The sequence below is a fragment of the Myotis daubentonii genome, chromosome 16 (genome assembly GCF_963259705.1).
Source record: "Myotis daubentonii chromosome 16, mMyoDau2.1, whole genome shotgun sequence".
Lineage (NCBI taxonomy): Eukaryota > Metazoa > Chordata > Mammalia > Chiroptera > Vespertilionidae > Myotis > Myotis daubentonii.
Window position 1 is genome coordinate 46,742,607 of NC_081855.1, and position 18,543 is coordinate 46,761,149.

General features: G+C 54.9%; 1 protein-coding gene across 4 annotated transcripts; it reads left to right on the forward strand.

Annotated features, from left to right (window-relative positions):
- Positions 1-10,369: 10,369 nt before the first annotated feature.
- On the forward strand, positions 10,370-18,358 carry PHOSPHO1 (phosphoethanolamine/phosphocholine phosphatase 1). Of its 4 annotated transcripts, XM_059670711.1 has the most exons (5): positions 10,372-10,815; positions 12,067-12,182; positions 12,528-12,626; positions 14,693-14,801; positions 16,633-18,358. In XM_059670711.1, the coding sequence occupies exon 5, from the start codon at positions 16,640-16,642 to the stop codon at positions 17,510-17,512; it is 873 nt and encodes a 290-aa protein (XP_059526694.1). In that variant the 5' UTR covers positions 10,372-10,815; positions 12,067-12,182; positions 12,528-12,626; positions 14,693-14,801; positions 16,633-16,639; the 3' UTR covers positions 17,513-18,358. The 4 variants fall into 4 exon arrangements, with proteins under 4 accessions (XP_059526693.1, XP_059526694.1, XP_059526692.1 ...); XM_059670709.1 differs by lacking the exon at positions 12,067-12,182; XM_059670712.1 differs by lacking the exon at positions 12,067-12,182 and having other exon boundaries at positions 10,389-10,815; positions 16,754-18,358.
- The last annotated feature ends 185 nt before the right edge of the window (positions 18,359-18,543 follow it).

Below are 18,543 nucleotides of genomic sequence, written 5' to 3' on the forward strand. Positions count from 1 at the left end.
TCCAGACCTCAGAAGGATCCTGTGCTCTTAGGTTTTCCATGACTTTGCTCCCTAGGGCAGCATCATTGATGCTTCTATTTCTCCCTCCCTCTCCCTTCTTCTCTGAAATCAGTAAAAAAATATTTTTAAAAAACTGTGGCTGGTGTCTGACGTGAGGGCAGTCTTGCTGGGGACAGTGCTCTGAGCCTGTAGAGTCTGCACTAATTCCCGGTCGTGTCGCACTGCATTGGGGTCCGATCGTAGTGCTAGATCTGCAGACGCCTGCGTTGGACTTTATTTGGTTGGTGGCTGGAAGTCATAGAGTTTATGAGAAGATGACTGACACAATTAGTACCTGGGATCCTGGGAAAATAATCTGGCAGAGACTGATGTTGGCCAGAATTCCCCAAGTCCCAGGCCCCCTTGGTCACACAATCTCAATTTTGACGTGGAATGCTGGTCACCAAAGATGTTTCCTTTCAAAAAATAAAGAGCCGCGATAAAGCAGATGGCATAGATCTGCAGTCGAAGGTGTGTGCGAAGCACAGAGTTCATGCTTGTATTATTTTGTATTAATTATTGTATGACTCTTTCCTACGACCAACTGTAAAGCTACTTTTGCCCCACCCTGTACATGGGTGGGGTGGAGCCCTCCCGAGGTAGGCCAGCCAAGGAGCTGCAGAAAATGCTCACTCCTGGGAGCAGAAGGTCTGTTGTTTCTTCCCGGTGCACCCTCTGCGGACACTGAAATGCGTGTGAGAGGCTTGGATGCACACCTAGCCCAAGCCCTCTCTTCAAAGCACAAGGGTGTGGCAGCAAGGTCAGGGTACAGCTGCCTCTTGGGGAGCCTAGAGTCCCTTTTCTTAGCCTTCCTGGGCTCTCCAGCTTGCTTCTTCCCAGCAACAGCTAAACACTGGCCAGTGGTATTGAAACATTTCTTAAAACAAGCACCTGTTATCTTCCACGGTTCCTGCGGGCCAGGAACCCTCCTGAGTTGCAGTCATCTTAAGGCCTGACAGGGGCTGGAGGGTCTGCATCAAAGCTTGCTTGTTGGTATGGTGTGGGCCTCACGTCTGCAGGCTGCTGGCTGGGGGTTCAGTTCCGTTCCCTGTGGGCCTCCCTACAGGGCTGCCCCCAACATGGCATCTTGCTTCCCCCAGAGCAGCAGTTCTCAACCTGTGGGTCTCGACCCCGTTGGCGGTCAAACGACCCTTTCACAGGGGTCGCCTAAATACATCCTGCACATCAGATATTTACATTACGATTCATAACAGTAGCAACCTTACAGTGATGAAGTAGCAACGGAAATAATTTCATGGTTGGGGGTCACCACAACATGAGGAACTGTATTAAAGGGTCGCGGCATTAGGAAGGTTGAGAACCGCTGCGCTAGAGCAAGTGATTTAAAACGGAGGCGGCAGGAGAGTGAGAGAGCACCCAGGGCAGAAGGCGCCGTCCTATCACCTACATCGGAGAAGTACCTTGGCATGCCGCCCTCACGCAGACCCACCCTGGGGAGGGACTGCACGGAGGTGTAGACACCAGGCACAGACCCTGAGGCCATCTTGGAGGCTGGCCACCACAGCCCCCAGCACACACCTAGGAGATGCTCCAGCCCTGGCCGGGGTGGCTCAATGGGTTGAGCATCTTCCTGTGCACCAAAAGGTCTCTGATTCGATTCCCAGTCAGGGCACATGCCCAGGTTTTGGGTTTGGTACCCAGTTGGGGTGCATGAAGGAGGCAGCTGATGGACATTTCTCTATCACATCTATGTTTCTCTCTCTCTCCCTCTTCCTTCCTCTCTCTAAAATCTATAAAAACATTTTTTTTTAAAAAAAGAAGATCTCACGAAATAGCTGTGGGAGGAAAGAAGGAATGCTCTCAGCAGAATGTCTGGTGTGGGTTCCAGTACCCACGAGGAACTAGTAGCCCTGACCACTGCCTCATCCCTGAAGGATCAGAGCACGGCCAGCTTTCCCCAGCCCCACGACGCCCTCTTATAAGCCAGCTCCGCCTCTTTCCAGCTGTGTGAACTTGGGCAAGTTCCCAAACTCACAGGCCTGCTGTGGGGATGAGAGAGATGAGCGTTTACGTGTCACAATGTTGACACACACAAGCCCTCCAAAGCGGTCCTCGGGCGCAGTGCCGTGTGGGTGTTGGTGTAAATGTGTGTGGATGCGTGTTTCTCTGTGTGGTTTTCCACGAGCCGAGGCTGAGAGGAGCTGTCCAAGGTCGGCCACGTGGTCCAGACACCGGGCTTATCACTTGGGCCCGAGATGGTCACGTGCTGAGGCCTCAGTCACCCAGACAGGCGGGAGAGACTGATGGGCACTGGGGCTGCGTCCTTTTACTCTGAACAGTAGGTGTTACACTAATGGTTCTTAAACTTTTTGCAGGGCTGGGAGGGGAGGGGAACCGGAGTCATGGAACCTTTTGAAAGTTTACATGAAAAGTGCAAATTTGTACATAAACACACACACACACGAAGTACATGTAATAAGCTCAGGACATCCATGACGGACCATCGCTTCCAAATGCTAGCACTGGACTGTGGCTCCTGAAAGGCAATGACTGGGGCTTGTGTCTCCGGAACAAATGAATGAATGCACGCATGAAGGAATGAATTAAAAAAGAATGAAAGAATCACATAACTGCCAAAAAAAGCCAGAATCCTGGAATTCTTGCTGGTTAGCAGCACACCTTCTCCACTTGTATAATTGCCTCCCAAAACACTGGCTGGATTCAAAAGAACTGCATTCAAGTTTTGCCTTACCCGCCTTACTAACTATATGACCTTGCACTTGTCACCCAACCTCTCTCAGCCTCATTTGCCTCATCAGGAAATGAATGTGAATTACAGAGAGTGTTTTGCAAGCTACAAAGCCTACTGAAGTGCTCAAAACAAGAAGGCCTCTTACTCTGTGCGTGCAGTATCTGGATTGGCAAAAGTAATGGAATCCTCCTACCCACCTGCCCTCTAGGCTCTCCCTCAGCGCAGACCTGCCTTACAGACAGACGGATGGACGGACGGACGGACGGACGGGGAGGTTCCGGGTGGGGCAGTGTGCTCAGAGGAAGGTAAGAGCAAGCTGAGCGGCCAGGGCTTTCCTTAGCCTGTCCACAGTCAGTTGGCCAAGTTACCACACAACCAAGGCTCGGAAGGCTGGCTCCAGGCTCATTCCAGGCCTAAGGCCACAGCCTACACAAGTGGACTAGACTGCGGAGCCTGCAATCATTCAGGCAGCAAATTGAGCAGCTATTCTAGGTCAAGGCCTGTGCTAGGTGCTGGGGTTACCATGGGAGTAAACCCACTGTGGCCCCTATTCCCTCGGAGCTGACAGTCTGATGGAAAACAGATATCAACCACCCAGAAGAAATACAGGGCACTGTGCAGGCACATGTGTCATGGGAGGTTCTGATATGGGGGGCGGGGGCGCGGGGTGGGGGAGGCACAGGACAAATTCCCTTTAGAAGTGACGTATGAGCTTAACCCTGAGCTCAGAGAGGCCACGGGTGGAGCGGGAAGCACTGTGGACAGAGCATGTCACGGTGTCTGACCCAGCACACAGCAGGGTGAGAAGGCGCGGGCTGTGAGACGCAGTCGGAGAAGTAACCAGGGATACGATACGTGGCAGGCAGAGGCTAACTCGCCCCGTTCTCTCTCATGTGACATTTGCAAAGACGGCGAACTGGAGTGGCAGATTTCAAACCTCTGAAGGAGAGGCCTCATGCGGAACAGGGTGAAGACAGAAAATTGAGTCGCTACCGTCAAGCTGCCGAATTACTAACACCAAGTAAGTTGAGGCATGAGGACAGGATTCTGTTCTTGTTTTAACTGGAAATTTTAATTTTTTATCTTTTCAGTCCTGTCAGTGCCTGGATTTGCATCACCTCTCCAGGTGACCCTCTGGTTACCCCGATGAAGGACGAAGGAAAGCAGGTTTAGGTATCCAGACCACCTGGCACCCATTATCCAGATCGCTGGTCATCCAGAGGGTGAGAGTGAAGTCTGATTCTCCTCAAAGAACGTGCTTTTTACTGTGAGAACTCAGCCTTCTTTTCTTCTTTGGAACAAAGCCTCCAGGCTTTGTTTTGTGTTTGTTTTTAATATATTTTTATTGATTTCAGAGAGGAAGGGAGACAGAGAGATAGAAACAGCAATGATGAGAGAGAATCATTGATCGGCTGCCTCTGCACGTCCCCTACTGGGGATTGAGCCCTCAACCCAGGCATGTGCCCTGACCGGAACTGAACCAGTGACCTCTTGGTTCACAGGCCGATGCCCAAGCCCCGAGCCACGCAGGCCGGGCCAGGCTCTTATTTAATTCTTTGGACACTCAGAAGCCAAAGAGAGCAAATAGCCCAGCAAGTGGGTTGGAGTCAGAGAGAAAGGACTTGCTGGCCCAGACGCGAGGCCGCGGGCTTGCCTTCTCCATTTCACTTGTGCCTGCAGAAAGGGGGTTGTTTGTTTGTTTGCTCATTCTCTTCTCTGTCCCCCTCCCTCTGCCCTGTTACTCCTCATCCCTGCCGCTTGGTGAGGGAGAACAGTGGACAGCTCTGTTCAAACACAAAATTCAACCAAGTACATTTTTGAACGTCTAATTGGCTTTCTAGCTGATTCATGAAGCAGGCAGCTTCCCACCTAGCAACTAGAAGGGCACTCCCAGCGCTTGTACAGAGGGAGGGTTTACAAGAAGAAGGGTGGGGCAAGGGAGCTTTTAGCACAGCGGTTCTCAACCTTCCTCATGCCGCGACCCTCTCATACAGTTCCTCACGTGGTGGTGACCCCCAACCAGAAAATTATTTTCGTGGCTACGTCGTAACTGTAATGTTGCTACTGTGATGAATCGTCATGTAAGTATCTGATATGCAGGATGTATTTTCATTGTTACAAATTGAACATAATTAAAGCATAGTAAAGATACAAATTATGAACAACAAATATGCATCTATCAACAAGTGAATCTAAGAATCAAGTGAATAAATAATCTGATGAACAGAATGAACTGGTGATTATAATAGAATCAGGGACATAGAAAGGGAATGGACTGACTATTCTTGGGGGGGAAAGGGGTGTGGGAGATGTGGGAAGAGACTGGACAAAAATCGTGCACCTATGGATGAGGACAGTGGGTGGGGAGTGAGGGCGGAGGGTGGGGCGGGAACTGGGAGGAGGGGAGTTATGGGGGGAAAAAAAAGAGGAACAAATGTAATAATCTGAACAATAAAGATTTAATTAAAAAAAATAAAGCATAGTGATTAATCACAAAAACAATATGTAATTATATATGTGTTTTCCGATGGTCTTAGGCGACCCCTGTGAAAGGGTCGTTCGACCCCCAAAGGGGTCGCGACCCACAGGTTGAGAACCGCTGTTTTAGCAAAAGAAGAGAAAGGATTATCTTCTGGTTGGAACCTCTTTTTCTTGTGGGGAAGAGAAAGGGAAGGGTTTTCGTCCTGCGGATTGCCTCTTCTTTCTGTGGAGGATGGAGGGGACTCAGGTGACAGATTACCTTCCTGGCGCCTGTCCAGGAAATTCCAGACTGGCTGATGACGATTACATTTCTGGGAAAGGTTGGAACTGCGATTAGGTCCGGTGTGAGGTCATTTTGGGGCCTGCGGTTTTCTCTTTAACAGCTATGGCCGCGGAAGTCTGTTGTATGGGACAGGGCTGGGACTGGGGACAGCAGGGAGGGACAGACGCCGGTGAGGTTGTCCCCACTGTCCTGTGTGAGCCCTACAGGAGAGGATGCTCCTCAGGGGGAAGCAGCACTAAAAGCACCCTGGCTCAAGATGACATATTTTGGATTAAAAAAAAAATCTGGACATTTCAAAGGCAGGACATGTGATGATCTGATTAAAATTGTAGGTGTGTTAAAAAAAAAAAAAACAATGTTGAAAAAAGGGGTGGGGGGAGGAGCTCTGCAACTTCCTAGCTCTGGGATCTTGTACCAATCACATTGCCACCTTGTGCCTCATTATTCTCATCTGTAAAATGGGAGAACTAATCGATCGCAGGATTACTGAGAATGAAGAGAGCGGAGCCTTTTGGAACACTGCCTGGCACTGGGGAGGTGCTCCGTCAGTGTTAGTGACTGCAGTCTAGGAAGGAGACAGACACCTGGAAAGGGATTTGTTCAGCCTTGGCCTCCACACAATGCCTTACACCCAGAGCACCCTACAGCAGACCTAAAAGCAGACCCCACCCCACCCCACCCCGTGGCCTTCTCCACTGGGCCTACCCACACCAGCCACCGGGTCACCGAAGGCCCTTTGTCTTCTGCAGACAGAAGTGGAGACTTCAACATCTGGGCTGACTGCCACTTGCTACACAGCGCCCTTGGGCAAGCTGCTTTCTCAATGTCCCCAAGCTTCTGCTTTCTCACTTGTAAAAACAGAAACACCAAAACCCACCCACTAGGGTTGTTGTGGGGACTGTGTGCTGGGCACCCGGTTGGTCCTTCCTCCAGTGGACAGATGTGTGCAGACCTGCCCCTCCCTCTCACCCTTGCCCTGCCCATCACCACCAAGCTGATTGGAGAGCAAGAGCCACCACATTCCTGGGGTCCTGGCCTCCCTGGCTCTAACCCAAACCTTGAACCAGAGTCACACCTTCTGTGAAGACCAGCCTGAGAGCCCCATCCCTGGCTGCCCGAGTCAGGGTTCGGCAGGAACTTCTGTCCCTGTCACAGCTCCCTGCCAGAGTGACTGACCTGAGTCCTAAAGTGACCCCCACAGGAGCAGACATGGGCAGCCTGAGCACTAGGCAAAGGCCTCCGCCTGCTGGGGGCTGGGATGGGGTGGGAGGTGGGATCCCCACCCCATTTCTGTCCCCATCTTTAGGCATGTGGCTGATCATTCAACTTCCTCACTGGCACAGTGAAAGGGGGATGTGTGAAGATAGATAGGGGTAGGGAGTGGCTAGGGTCAAGTGGCTGACCTGTGGCAGGGCCACAGTCCAGTCCCAGCCTGGAGGGCAGAGCCCTCCTTGCATAATTCAGCCTGACCTTGTAGCCCTCCCTAATTCCTTCCTAAGTAGCTAATGGGCTGTGGGAGGTGCAGCAAGTGTTGCCAAAACAAGAACCTTTGTATACATGCTAATCTACCCTTGTTTTAATCAGACTATAAAATAAAGCATCTGCCCTAACTAGTTTGGCTCAGTGGATAGATAGAGCGTCAGCCTGGGGACTGAAGGGTCCCAGGTTCGATTCCGGTTAAGGGCATGGACCTTAGTTGCAGGTACCTCCCCAGTAGGGGGTGTGCAGGAGAAAGCTGACCGATGTTTCTAACTCACTATCCCTCTCCCTTCCTCTCAGTAAAAAATCAATAAAATATATTTTTAAAAAATAAAATAAAATAAAGCATCTGCTTGCAGGCTGGGTCTTCTGTGTCCTCATCCAGGCATGGGAGATCCACCGAGCCCCAGCTGTATTCTCTTTGTCTGTCTTCTTTAATCCTTCACCGCCCCTCCTCAGGTTCACCCTTGGCCGTGCTGGCGCGGCACACATAGGATTGTGTCCTGGAAGAACAGAGGGTACTCCCACAGAAGCCTTTCCCTACAGTTCCTGAGGACTTCAGTGTTCCCATCGCTGGAGGCAGAGTTGAGCAGTAAGAACTCACTCACTATGGGTGGCAACACAGTCATCGGCCACACCCGTGCCACACCCGTTCCCCACCCGATCAGCGATCAGCGATCAGCGACTTTGGAAACAAGGTGAAAATGGCTGCTAATTGCATCCAAGCCTCAGCATTTGAATCTGGGGAGGGGGCGGGGGGGGGGGGAGAGGATGACCCTGGGCAAGTCATTTGATCTGAATCTCATTTCCCTGTTGTAAAACGAATGGTACGGGGAGTGACTCATTAGTGTGAAGATGAAATGGAAAGCAGCAGATTTTTTTATTATTATTATTATTCAACAACAAATATCCAAGACCTACTGTGTGCAGGGTCTATATGCTAGGGACTAGGAGGACATTAATAAATAAAACACCCCAGCCGGTGTGATGGTTGCACAGGACACCGAGAAGTTACCGATTCGATGTTCTGCTCTCACAGCCATCTTTCTCTTTCCCTCTCCCTTCCTCTCTTTCTAAAAACCCTTCCTCTCTCTCTCAAAATCAATAAGCCTGGCCAGCATGGCTCAGTGGTTGAGTGTCGACCTATGAACCCGGAGGTCGTGGTTTGATTCCCCGTCAGGACCCATGCCTGGGTTGTGGGCTCAATCCCCAGTGGGGGTGTGCAGGAGGCAGCCAATCAATGATTCTCTCTCACCACTGATATTTCTCTCTCTCTCTCTCTCTCTCTCTCTCTCTCTCTCTCTCTCTCTCTCTCCCCCCCCCTCCCTTCCTCTCTGAAATGAATAAAAAAAAATTAATTTAAAAATCAATAAATAAAACACACTCTCCACCCTCGTGTTGCTTACACCCTAGTAGGGGTGACATTGATTGTGAGGGATGGTGTAGGTAACAGTGGAGGCAACCAGCTTGGAAGCCCAGCTCTATCATTTACCAGCGGGGTGACCCTGAGTCACCTCAATTTTCTGTGCCTTCATTTCTCAACAATAAAATGAGCCATACACCCAAGTCATAGGATGTGAGGATTACATGAGTGGAAACATGGGAAAATACCGTATGTATAGCACCTACCATGTGCTCTGGCAGCACACACATGACGAGTGCACTAAAAGGAGCTGTGGGATAACTGGGCAAGAGATGATGTCGAGGCTCAGCGACACCAGCAAATGGGACAGGCACGTTCTGAAGAGGGTGGTCCCCGGGAGAGAGCAGGGTGTGCTGGGAGCTGGAGGGAAAGGGTGAGGGGTAAAGACAGGGCTCAGAGGAAGTGAACCAGCAAGTGTTTCAGCGGCTGGGACCCTGGAGTTGCTGTCAAGGGTTTGAAGGATCAGGTTGGCAGCTTTAAAGCACTTGTTCCCCTTTGTGTGTGTGGAAACAAGACAGATTAGTAAATCCTATCTTCCCTGAACCCAGAGGAGACGGCAGAAATCCAAGTAGCGATACTGCCAACCACACCCAAGGACAGATGAAGAGAATGAACATCGGCATAAAGCTGGTGACCATTCTGTAGAGATGCTCCTTAAGACCTTCCCTGAACGCCCAGCCTTTAAAACCCCTCAAAAAGAGGGTCTTGCCTCGAGCTCTACCTTCCAGGGGCACGCCAGCACCTCCTCCTCCTCCCCCTCCCCCTCCCCCTCCTCCTCCCCGACCCCTCCCGGCAGGCATGCATCTACTAACTCTAATAGTCCCAGCAGCCTTGCAATCAGGGCTGCAATGGGCAGCGGCAGTTCATCCCATGAGAACCCCCCCCAACTTGTCCCCAAGGCCCCCTTTTCTCGTTTTGGCGAGTCAACGCAGACCAGCCTAGAACCATTTCCCAGCCTTCCTTGTCTCGCTGCCCCCAGCTTTAATAACTGTCCTCTAGAGTCACCCAGACTCGCGCTAAGAAATGTTTCCTGCACGAAGTCAAGAACCCACACACGACCGTCTGGCCCTAGGCAGACCCGCTCAGGGCCAGGTACCCTTTCCAGCAACAGAACTATGACACACATGTGCCCTGTTCATGACCGTAGCCCCCGCCCCTGGCACGGAGATTAGGGCAACTCCCTGCAGACCCTCACTTCCTCTGGTTTCCAGGCCCATGGCTTTCAGGTCGCTTGGGGCCTTTAACTTTGCTGGCTGTCTTCAAGGAGTGGAGCAGGGGAGACGGAGGGAGGACTGACGGTAGAACCGGGCTGGGGGCACCTGCGTGCCCCCCACTCACACAGCCCCTTTGTGTTCCCATGAGTCAGGTGTGCATGGACTTGAACGCAGGCAAAGGTTTCCCCTGAGGGTTGTGAACGTTCAGCCACGAGTGCGGCGACCAAGTCCGGTGCCCTGTTCGCAGGACGTTCGCAATAACTATAAGCTTCACCCCTTTCCTCTCGAAACAGGATCTTCGCTCCTCGCCACCCGGCTGGGAGGGCAGAAGGCGGGTGGGGGAGGCGGCTGGGAGCAGACTCTAAGGAAGCAAAGAAGGTGGGTATTTCGGGTGCAGCAGCCCTGGCCAAGGGCACGCTATTCGGTCCGCAGGCCCCCCTCTCCGTAGCCTGCAGCCGGGGAAGGGTCCCCAGGGCCGGGATGGGGCGCCGTGACTCCGCCCGGGGGCAGAGGGCCGCTCGCTGCGCGCACGTGGGAGAGGAACACGGGAGCTGCGGAGCTGGAGGTGGGGGTGCGTCCCTGCACATCTCCGGGATCCCCGCCCTGGGCGGAGTAGCAAGCCCGCAGCCTTGGCACCCCAGGGCATGGGGGCGGGGCTTACGCAGGACCGTGCGTCCACTCCCACGAGGGTGCCCCCACCCACGTCCCTACCCTTCCCCGCGGCACCCAATCCCACCCGAGCGGGCGCTCCCGGAGCCTCCGGGGCAGCCGCGGGGCGTGGCCCGCCCCTTTTCATGTGCGCCGGCGCCGCGGTGATTGGACGGCCGCTTGTGACGTGCGGGGACTGCGGTGGCCCGGGCGCTGCGGCAGCCGCAGAGCCAGCGCGGCTCGGGCTCCGGCTCCCGGGCATTTAAAGGGGACGCGCGGCGGCCCGGGCTGGGGGGATGGAAGGCAGGTGGAGGGGACGGCCCAGACGCACATCACCCACGGCCCCTCCGGACCGGAGGCACTCGTGAGCCGCAGCCCAGAAACCCGAGGGTGGACGAGACACCGCGTCCCCTCCAGCTCCCGCAAGCACCCCCAGCTCCATCCTGCGCCCCAATACCGCCACGAGCCCCTCTCTCCACTCTCTGCGCTTCAAACTCAGCCGGGACAGACTTCCGCCGCCGCCGCTGCTCCGCACGTGAGTCCTGGGTTCCCCGCGATCGGGGAGGGCTGGGGTCCGAGGGCGGAGTGGGGGCTGTGTAGAGTTTGAGGGCGCTCCTGCACGCGGGTGTCAGTGGGGGAGCCCCTGGAACAGAGGAACGCGTCCCCCTGCCTCCTGCCCCAGGAACGGGCGGTGATGCCCGCGTGTATCCGCCGTCCCGACTCGGTCAAAGCGAAAGACTCGGTGCCCCCTTGCTCCCCGCCATCCGCTGGCCCCCTCAGCTCCCTGAGCTGCGCACCCTCCGCCCCGCATTGGAGGGAAAAGCCCGCCAGCTGGGGGGGTGCCAGAGTGCCTGCCTTGCAGCCACCTCTAAAAATATCTACCCCCCCTCCTTCCACCCGCAGCTGCCACCTCCCTGCCCAAGGAGGATCCCTCCCGCAGGGCAAGCCCAGAGGTGATTCCAGGTCCCGCGTCTTCACCGGCACCAGGGCCCGGGTCAGCGCCTGCAGCCAGTAGGGCAGGAAGCTCCGAGCCCAGGGGGGGCTCCAGGGCAACCAGGGAAGCTCTGGCTGCAATTTTAATATATGTGACTTCTATTGATGTTTAGAGAGGAAGGGAGAGGGATCAACAGAAACATCAGTGAGAAACATCATCTATTGGCTGCCTTCTGCACGCCCCCTACTGGGGATCCAGCGGACAACCCAGGCATGTCTCGGGCTCAGGAATCTAACCAGTGATCTTTTGGTGCATGGGTGTGCGCTCAACCACTGAGCCACACTAGCCCGGCATCAGGCTGCGATTTTGTTGTTGTTGTTCATCCTCACCCAAGGATTTTTAGACAGTGGGAGGGGGAGAGGCACAGTGAGAGAAACATCGATGTGAGAGAGACACACTGATTGGTTGCCTCCCACATGGGCAACTGAGGCACGTGCCCTTGACCAGAATCCAACCGGGAACCTTCAGTCCCCAGGCCTGTGCTCCATCCACTGAGCCAAACCGGCTAGGGCCTGACAGTTTTAAATCCGGCAATTTTAAATGCAAGTGGCACCAGAGACCCTGAGTTCCAATCCTGATTCTGATTCTGTGTGGCCCCAGATGTTCGCTTGACCCCTTTGGCCTCTGTTTTTCCCATTTGCTGCTGGTGGCAGTGAGGTTGGGAGTGCTGTCGGGGGGAGGAAAAGAATCCCGCCTAGTGCCTGAATCTGATTTCTAGTGATTGATACAAGGAGACCTGATCTTTGTTGTTGTTAATCCTCACCTGAGGATATGTCTCCATTGGTTTTTAAGGAGAGTGGAAGAGAGATGGAAAGACAGAGAGAAATATCGATGTGAGAGGAACACGTCGACTGGTTGCCTCCTGCACAAGCCCCGACCAGGGTGCCAGGGAGGAGCCTGCAACTAAGGTACGTGTCTTTGAGAGGAATCGAACCTGGGACCCTTAGGTCCGCAGGCCAACGCTCTATCCGCTAGCCAAACCAGATAGGGCTCCATTTTTAAAAAATATATTTTTTTTATTGGTTTCAGAGAGGAAGGGAGAGGGGGAGAGATAGAAACTTCAGTGATGAGAGAGAACCATTGATCGGCTGCCTTTTGCACCCTTGACGGGAATCAAGCCTGGGACCCTTCAGTCCGCAGGCCGCTCTATCCACTGAGCCAAATCAGCTAGGGCCAGGCACCACTTTTAGCTGGGACTAGTTATGGACTTCCTGTCACCCCGAAGAAACCTTTCTCTCCTCTCTCTGTTCTAGCCTGCCGGCGAAGCTCAGAGATCCTTGCCCCTTTTATTTGAGGAACTCTTTTGGACGACACACAATGATTTGATCATTCAGGACAAAACTGCTCTAGAGGTGAGTCATTTGTGAACATCATGGGAACCAGGTTGCAGTGGGGCCCCTCTGACTACTGTGGGGCCGGGCTAGGGGCGGGGGGCCACAGTGTGGTTTTCTCCATTTCCAGGGGAGGAAACCCAGGAGCCTGGCTTTCTGCTATGGGGACTAAAAGAAACAAGGACAGAAATAATACATTTTTAACCGATTTCCCTAAATACTATTATTCGTATATGCAAAAAAGTAACTGTCTTTTTCTGTAAGAGATTTGAGGATGATTAGATCAGTAGCATGCTCCACCAAACTAGCAAACGATAAAGAAATGAAGGCAAAGTAAGGAGACCCTTTTCTATGGGATAAAAGTATTAGCCGGGATTCTGGAAGCCGGAACTCCCTCCAGATAAGGCCTAGGAGAGCCCTCCCACCCTCTAAAACCTGTCAGTTCCTTGTCCCTGTACCTCCCTCCCCTTCTCTCCCATCATCTCCTCCACCTTGTCTCCTCTATGACCCCCTCCCTCTTTTGCCCACTGCTTCTCCCAATTCCTAGATGAAAAGTTCTTAGAGAAAAGGCTGATACCCACGTCCCTTCTTGACCGAAAGGGTTTCATGCATGTGTGGTCTAGTGGAGAGGGATGGGGGGCCTGCCTTCTGAGCGGAGCCCTGCTCCTGGGATGTCCCAGTCTGTGTTTTGGGGGGAAATAGCTTCTCCCTGCTATCCTGGGATGGTCTGGGGCCGTGGTCGGCAAACTGCGGCTCGCGAGCCACATGCGGCTCTTTGGCCCCTTGAGTGTGGCTCTTCCTAAGCCTTAGGAGTACCCTAATTAAATTAATAACAATGTACCTACCTGTATAGTTTCAGTTTAAAAAATTTGGCTCTCAAAAGAAATTTCAATCGTTGTGCTGTTGATATTTGGCTCTGTTGACTAATGAGTTTGCCGACCACTGGTCTGGGGAGAGTGTCACCTTGACAGTCAGGTGTTTCCAGTGTCACTCATTGTCGCCACCAGAGGGCAGCAGCCAGCCAGCCCTTTGCTCCTTGTCTAGTCTTCCTGGCTCTCAATGTCTTTCCAGATCTGCCCCAGATGCCTCTGGTCTCTTATTCAACCCCAGGGTGGAGGGGGCCAGGGGTAGAGAAGGGCACTGGGAGCCGCAGGTGGTGTCCTTTATAGCCGCGTTGGCAAAGGCCTGTCCCCAAAGCCACATAGCAAAGTCCAGCAGAAATGTCAATCTGACTCTCCAGTCCCAGATCACCTGTGGTGCTGGGGGGTCCCTGCCCCGCAGCTGTGGTACAATGAGCCTGATCACCTTCCCCTACCCTTGCGAGGACAGAGGGCAGGCAAGGCTGCGGCCTGGTGCTCATGATCCAGGGTCTGCCTGCGGGAACAGCAAGGCCATGGGCAAGTTATTTCACCTCTCTGAGCCTTTCTCATCTGCTGAATTCATGAAACTGATGAGCAGGGAGAGAATATGAATGAAGGTGATCTGTAAACTACACAGAGAGGGACAATGATTATACTAGAGAGAAAAGCACTGGTCTCAGAGTCAGATCTGTTTCTTGGTGCTGTTGATAATCCTCACCTGAGGATATTTTTCCCATTGATTTTTTTTAGAGTGTGGAAGGGAGGGAGAGAGAGAGACAGACATAATCTGCTGCCTCCCACCCTCGCTCTGACCAGGGCCAGGGATGGAACCTGCAATCCAGGTGCATGCCCTTCGCCGTGAATCGAACCCTTGAACCTTTGGTGTGGGGTGCTGATGCTCTAACCACGGAGCCACACCAGCGAGGGCTCAGATCTGGTTTTGAATCTGTCTGCGTTTACAGTGGTGACCTTTGAGCAAGTCAGTTCCCCTCTCTGGGTCTCCAACTCTATCATCTGTAACCCCTCCAGCATCCTAGTGGATCGCTAAGAGGATGCCTACCCAGGGCTTTGTGCGCTGCAAGCACTGCCCAGCTGAGGGGTTGTTCTTACTGAGCTCCTGGGAGTGGTTCCTGGGGCCCAGCAGCGGGGCTAAGGCCTGGTAGCATCAGCGGTGGGAACAAAGCCAGCTGACTGGGCGCCCTCCAACGGACCTTGTGTGGTTGTCAGGAGCTCTGGACGACGGCTAGAGCCCAGCAGTCCCTACAGGTGGTGCTGGGGTGGTGCACCAACAATGAGCGGGTGTTTTCCGGTTGCTGGCCTCCGATGCCTGTCTAGGGTAAGTGGGTCCCTCTAGTGGTCTCTTAGGGTAAGGCCTCAACTTCCATGTTTCCACCCTGGGGTGGCAGGGACCCTATCTAGCCCCTTTTAGGCTTGCCCTCACCTCTACTGGGCCTCTAATCCCTAGAAGCTTCCATCCCAGGTGAGGGTCCTAATGCTTTACATCCTCAACTTCAGAGAGCCTGGGCCACGGAGACTCCCGGGTGGATGGTGCTGAGACCAGTGGGTGACTCTAGGGCAGCGGTTCTCAACCTGTGGGTCACGACCCCTTTGGGGGTCGAACGACCTTTTCACAGGGGTCATCTAAGACCATCAGAAAACACATATATAATTACATATTGTTTTGTGATTAATCACTATGCTTTAATTATGTTCAATTTGTAACAATGAAATTGGGGGTCACCACAACATGAGGAACTGCATTAAAGGGTCGCGGCATTGGGAAGGTTGAGAACCACTGGTCTAGGATGAGGTCCAAGGGACAGTTAACGTTAGGGAGGCAGAAGGCCAAGTTCAAATCCCAGCTCTGAAGTTAGGAGCCTGGACTGCTGTTTCACAAGGTATGCCAGGCCATAAACATCACAGAAATATGAGGGCGTTCGGAAGACACCAGAAAGAGGAGAGCTTTCGTCTGGACTAATTGGGTGGAGGCTGGAAGGGGGGAGGGAGGCAGGCAATGCAGTGCGTAGTGAGCTTTGCATGACTTGCTCACCCTGCCCCTCCATCCATCCAGCGGTTGGCAGGCAGAGGCGGCAGGGACTGGCTGCCGAGGGCTTCTGCCTCCGTTTGCTTGCCTTTCTTTGTGCCTCACACTTGCCCTGTTGTCTCCATTCCCTCCAAGGTCTCCACTTCCTGGAGCTCCTCACCCCCACTCTGTCTTCCCGTCCAGTCTGTCTCCACGCTCCCCCATCATTACTTCCCCCTAGGCCCTCTTCCCCCACCGCTGCCTCATACCGTCCCCGTCCCCACTACCTTCTTCACCTTTTCAGCCACTGCTGCTCTCTTTCCTCTCCCTTACCTGCCTCAGGTATGCCGTGGCCTGGCGCGGGAGGCTCCTACCTCCCCAAGCCCCATTGCTTCGGCTGCTCGCTCGCTTCGGACTCTGGCACGAGCCCCACCCGCTGACACGGTCCTTCTGGGGAATTGGCAAGTGACTAGTGATGAGCTGTCAGCACAGGCCCCTAAAACTCCCTGGAAAAGCTGAGTCCCATCCCTGGACCCCTGCCCAGAGCCATCTGGCTGGAAGCGGCTCCCAGAGAGCCTCCCTGGGCCTTGAGCCTCTACCAAGCGGGTTATTCTGAGCTCAAACCCAGCTCCCTGGCCTGTGCCCAGGCCCAGCACCTACTCTCCAGGCCTGAGGTCTGGCACTCATGGTCCACGTGCTTTGCATAGTGTCAACTCGTCTGCCCTAGAGACAAGCTCCTTATTGTCCACGACCGTCCACAGCCATCGCCCAGGGGCATTGTGGAGGTGTTCCCTTTGAGTGAATGGGTGGTTTCCCTGTCGCTGGAAAGGAGTGGAGTCCCCTCCACCCTCCCTGTATCCACACCATCAACTGGGGTCAGAAGTTTCTAGAAAGTCTAGTCCAGAAACGTCCCCAAAGGGTGTCCCCTCCTTTCCGCTGCCCCATGTTAAGTCCCAATGGCCCCGGATGAGAGTAGCAGCAAGAGGTGCCAAGGAAGCCCTCCCCGGCTCAGGAGGAGGCTGGTCCTCTGAGGATAAATCCCAGCGCGGTCAGCTGAGAGGTGCCCAGGGGGCGGGCAGGGAGCTGGGGTGGGGGCCGCGGCGTTGGGTGCTCCCCGGCTTAACCAGCCTTGGGTCCTCCTCAGGTCTTGGATGTGCCAGCGCCTCTGGCCGCGGCCCGCTAACCAGCCTCTCCCGGGTCGGCGCCCGCCGCGCCCGCTCTCGCTTGCTCCCTCCTCCTGCTGCTCTTCCTCCCCCTGCTCCCAGGACGGCGGGATGGCGGTGCAGGGCGCGCCGCGCTTCCTCCTGACCTTCGACTTTGACGAGACCATCGTGGACGAAAACAGCGACGACTCGATCGTGCGCGCCGCGCCGGGCCAGCGGCTGCCGGAGAGCCTGCGCGCCACCTACCGCGAGGGCTTCTACAACGAGTACATGCAGCGGGTCTTCAAGTACCTGGGCGAGCAGGGCGTGCGGCCGCGGGACCTGCGCGCCGTCTACGAGGCCATCCCCCTGTCCCCGGGCATGGGCGACCTGCTGCAGTTCGTGGCCAAGCAGGGAGCCTGCTTCGAGGTGATCCTCATCTCCGATGCCAACACCTTCGGCGTGGAGAGCGCGCTGCGCGCCGCCGGCCACCTGGGCCTGTTCCGCCGCATCCTCAGCAACCCGTCGGGGCCCGACGCGCGGGGGCTGCTGGCGCTGCGGCCCTTCCACGCGCACAGCTGCGCGCGGTGCCCCAGCAACATGTGCAAGCACAAGGTGCTCAGCGACTACCTGCGCGAGCGGGCCCAGGACGGCGTGCACTTCGAGCGCCTCTTCTACGTGGGCGACGGCGCCAATGACTTCTGCCCCATGGGGCTGCTGGCCGGCGGCGACGTGGCCTTCCCGCGCCGCGGCTACCCCATGCACCGCCTGATCCAGGAGGCGCAGAAGGCCGAGCCCAGCTCGTTCCGCGCCACCGTGGTGCCCTGGGAGACCGCCCACGACGTGCGCCTCCATCTGCAGCAGGTGCTGAAGGCGTGCTGAGACGGCGGCCAGCAGGGGGCGCCCCGACCAGGAGTGAGGAAGGGAGATCGGGAAAGACAGTCTAGTTTTTTAACTTCCTTTCCCTTTCGCTTTGGTATGTCCCCCTTTGGTGTGGAATTTCTAGAATTCCAGGCCCGTCCATGCGGGGGCTGAAGGAGGGAGTTCAGAGCCAATCCGAACTATCCATGCAGTTAAACCAGCGCGGCCGCCCCCCTCAGAGCCACAGCAAACAGTTACATTCTGGACGGTGGCCCAACCCGGGTGACGCGCATTCCTGGGAAGGCAGCAGCGTTTCCTAAAAGCTCGTCCTCTGAACTGGGAGGAAGAGGTGCCCTTGTGCGCGAGAGAACTTTAACTGCTGCCTGGCCCGTAACTTCCCTTCTTCCAGGCTTAGGTCAGGGAGGAATCCTCCCGCATCGACGCCCCGCGGAGAGAGGAAGCTTTCTGCGCACAGCCCCAGGCCTAGATTTCGCTTCACCTACCGCGATGCCACACTACATCCCTTTTCTGGCCTCCCTTCCCCGCCCATCCGGCCAGCAACCCCAAAGGAAGAAAAGCCAGACGGAACAGTCGCCTCCTGGTGGTGGAACGAGGTAGCACACTGTCTGGCTTGGGTCGGACCAGCCAGGAACCTCGCAGCGGTGCCTCGGTGTCTTCTCGTACCCCAGCCTCGTCTATGCAACAAGACCAGGGACAACCAAAGTCACCCCCGTGGGCTGGGCCCTCTGCGGCCCCCTCCTCTCCTATGGAACAGAAAGCCATGATGTTTTAAAGCAGAGCCAGCGAACCCCAAGCCCCTCCCCCTTGGTGTTTTAGAACTATTAAAGCAGGTGAAGGGGGAAGAGTGGACAGGTCTCTGGTGCTGCCATCGGAGGGGTGAGGGTGAGGGTAAGGTGGTCTCTGCTCTTAGGGAGCCCCACTTATGTGAGGGATTGGTCCCCACTTTTCGCGGAGGGCCCAGCTTGAGGCACCAAGACTGAATACACAGCAGGCAAAAGAACAGGATGGCAGAGGGCACCAGGGGCGCCAGT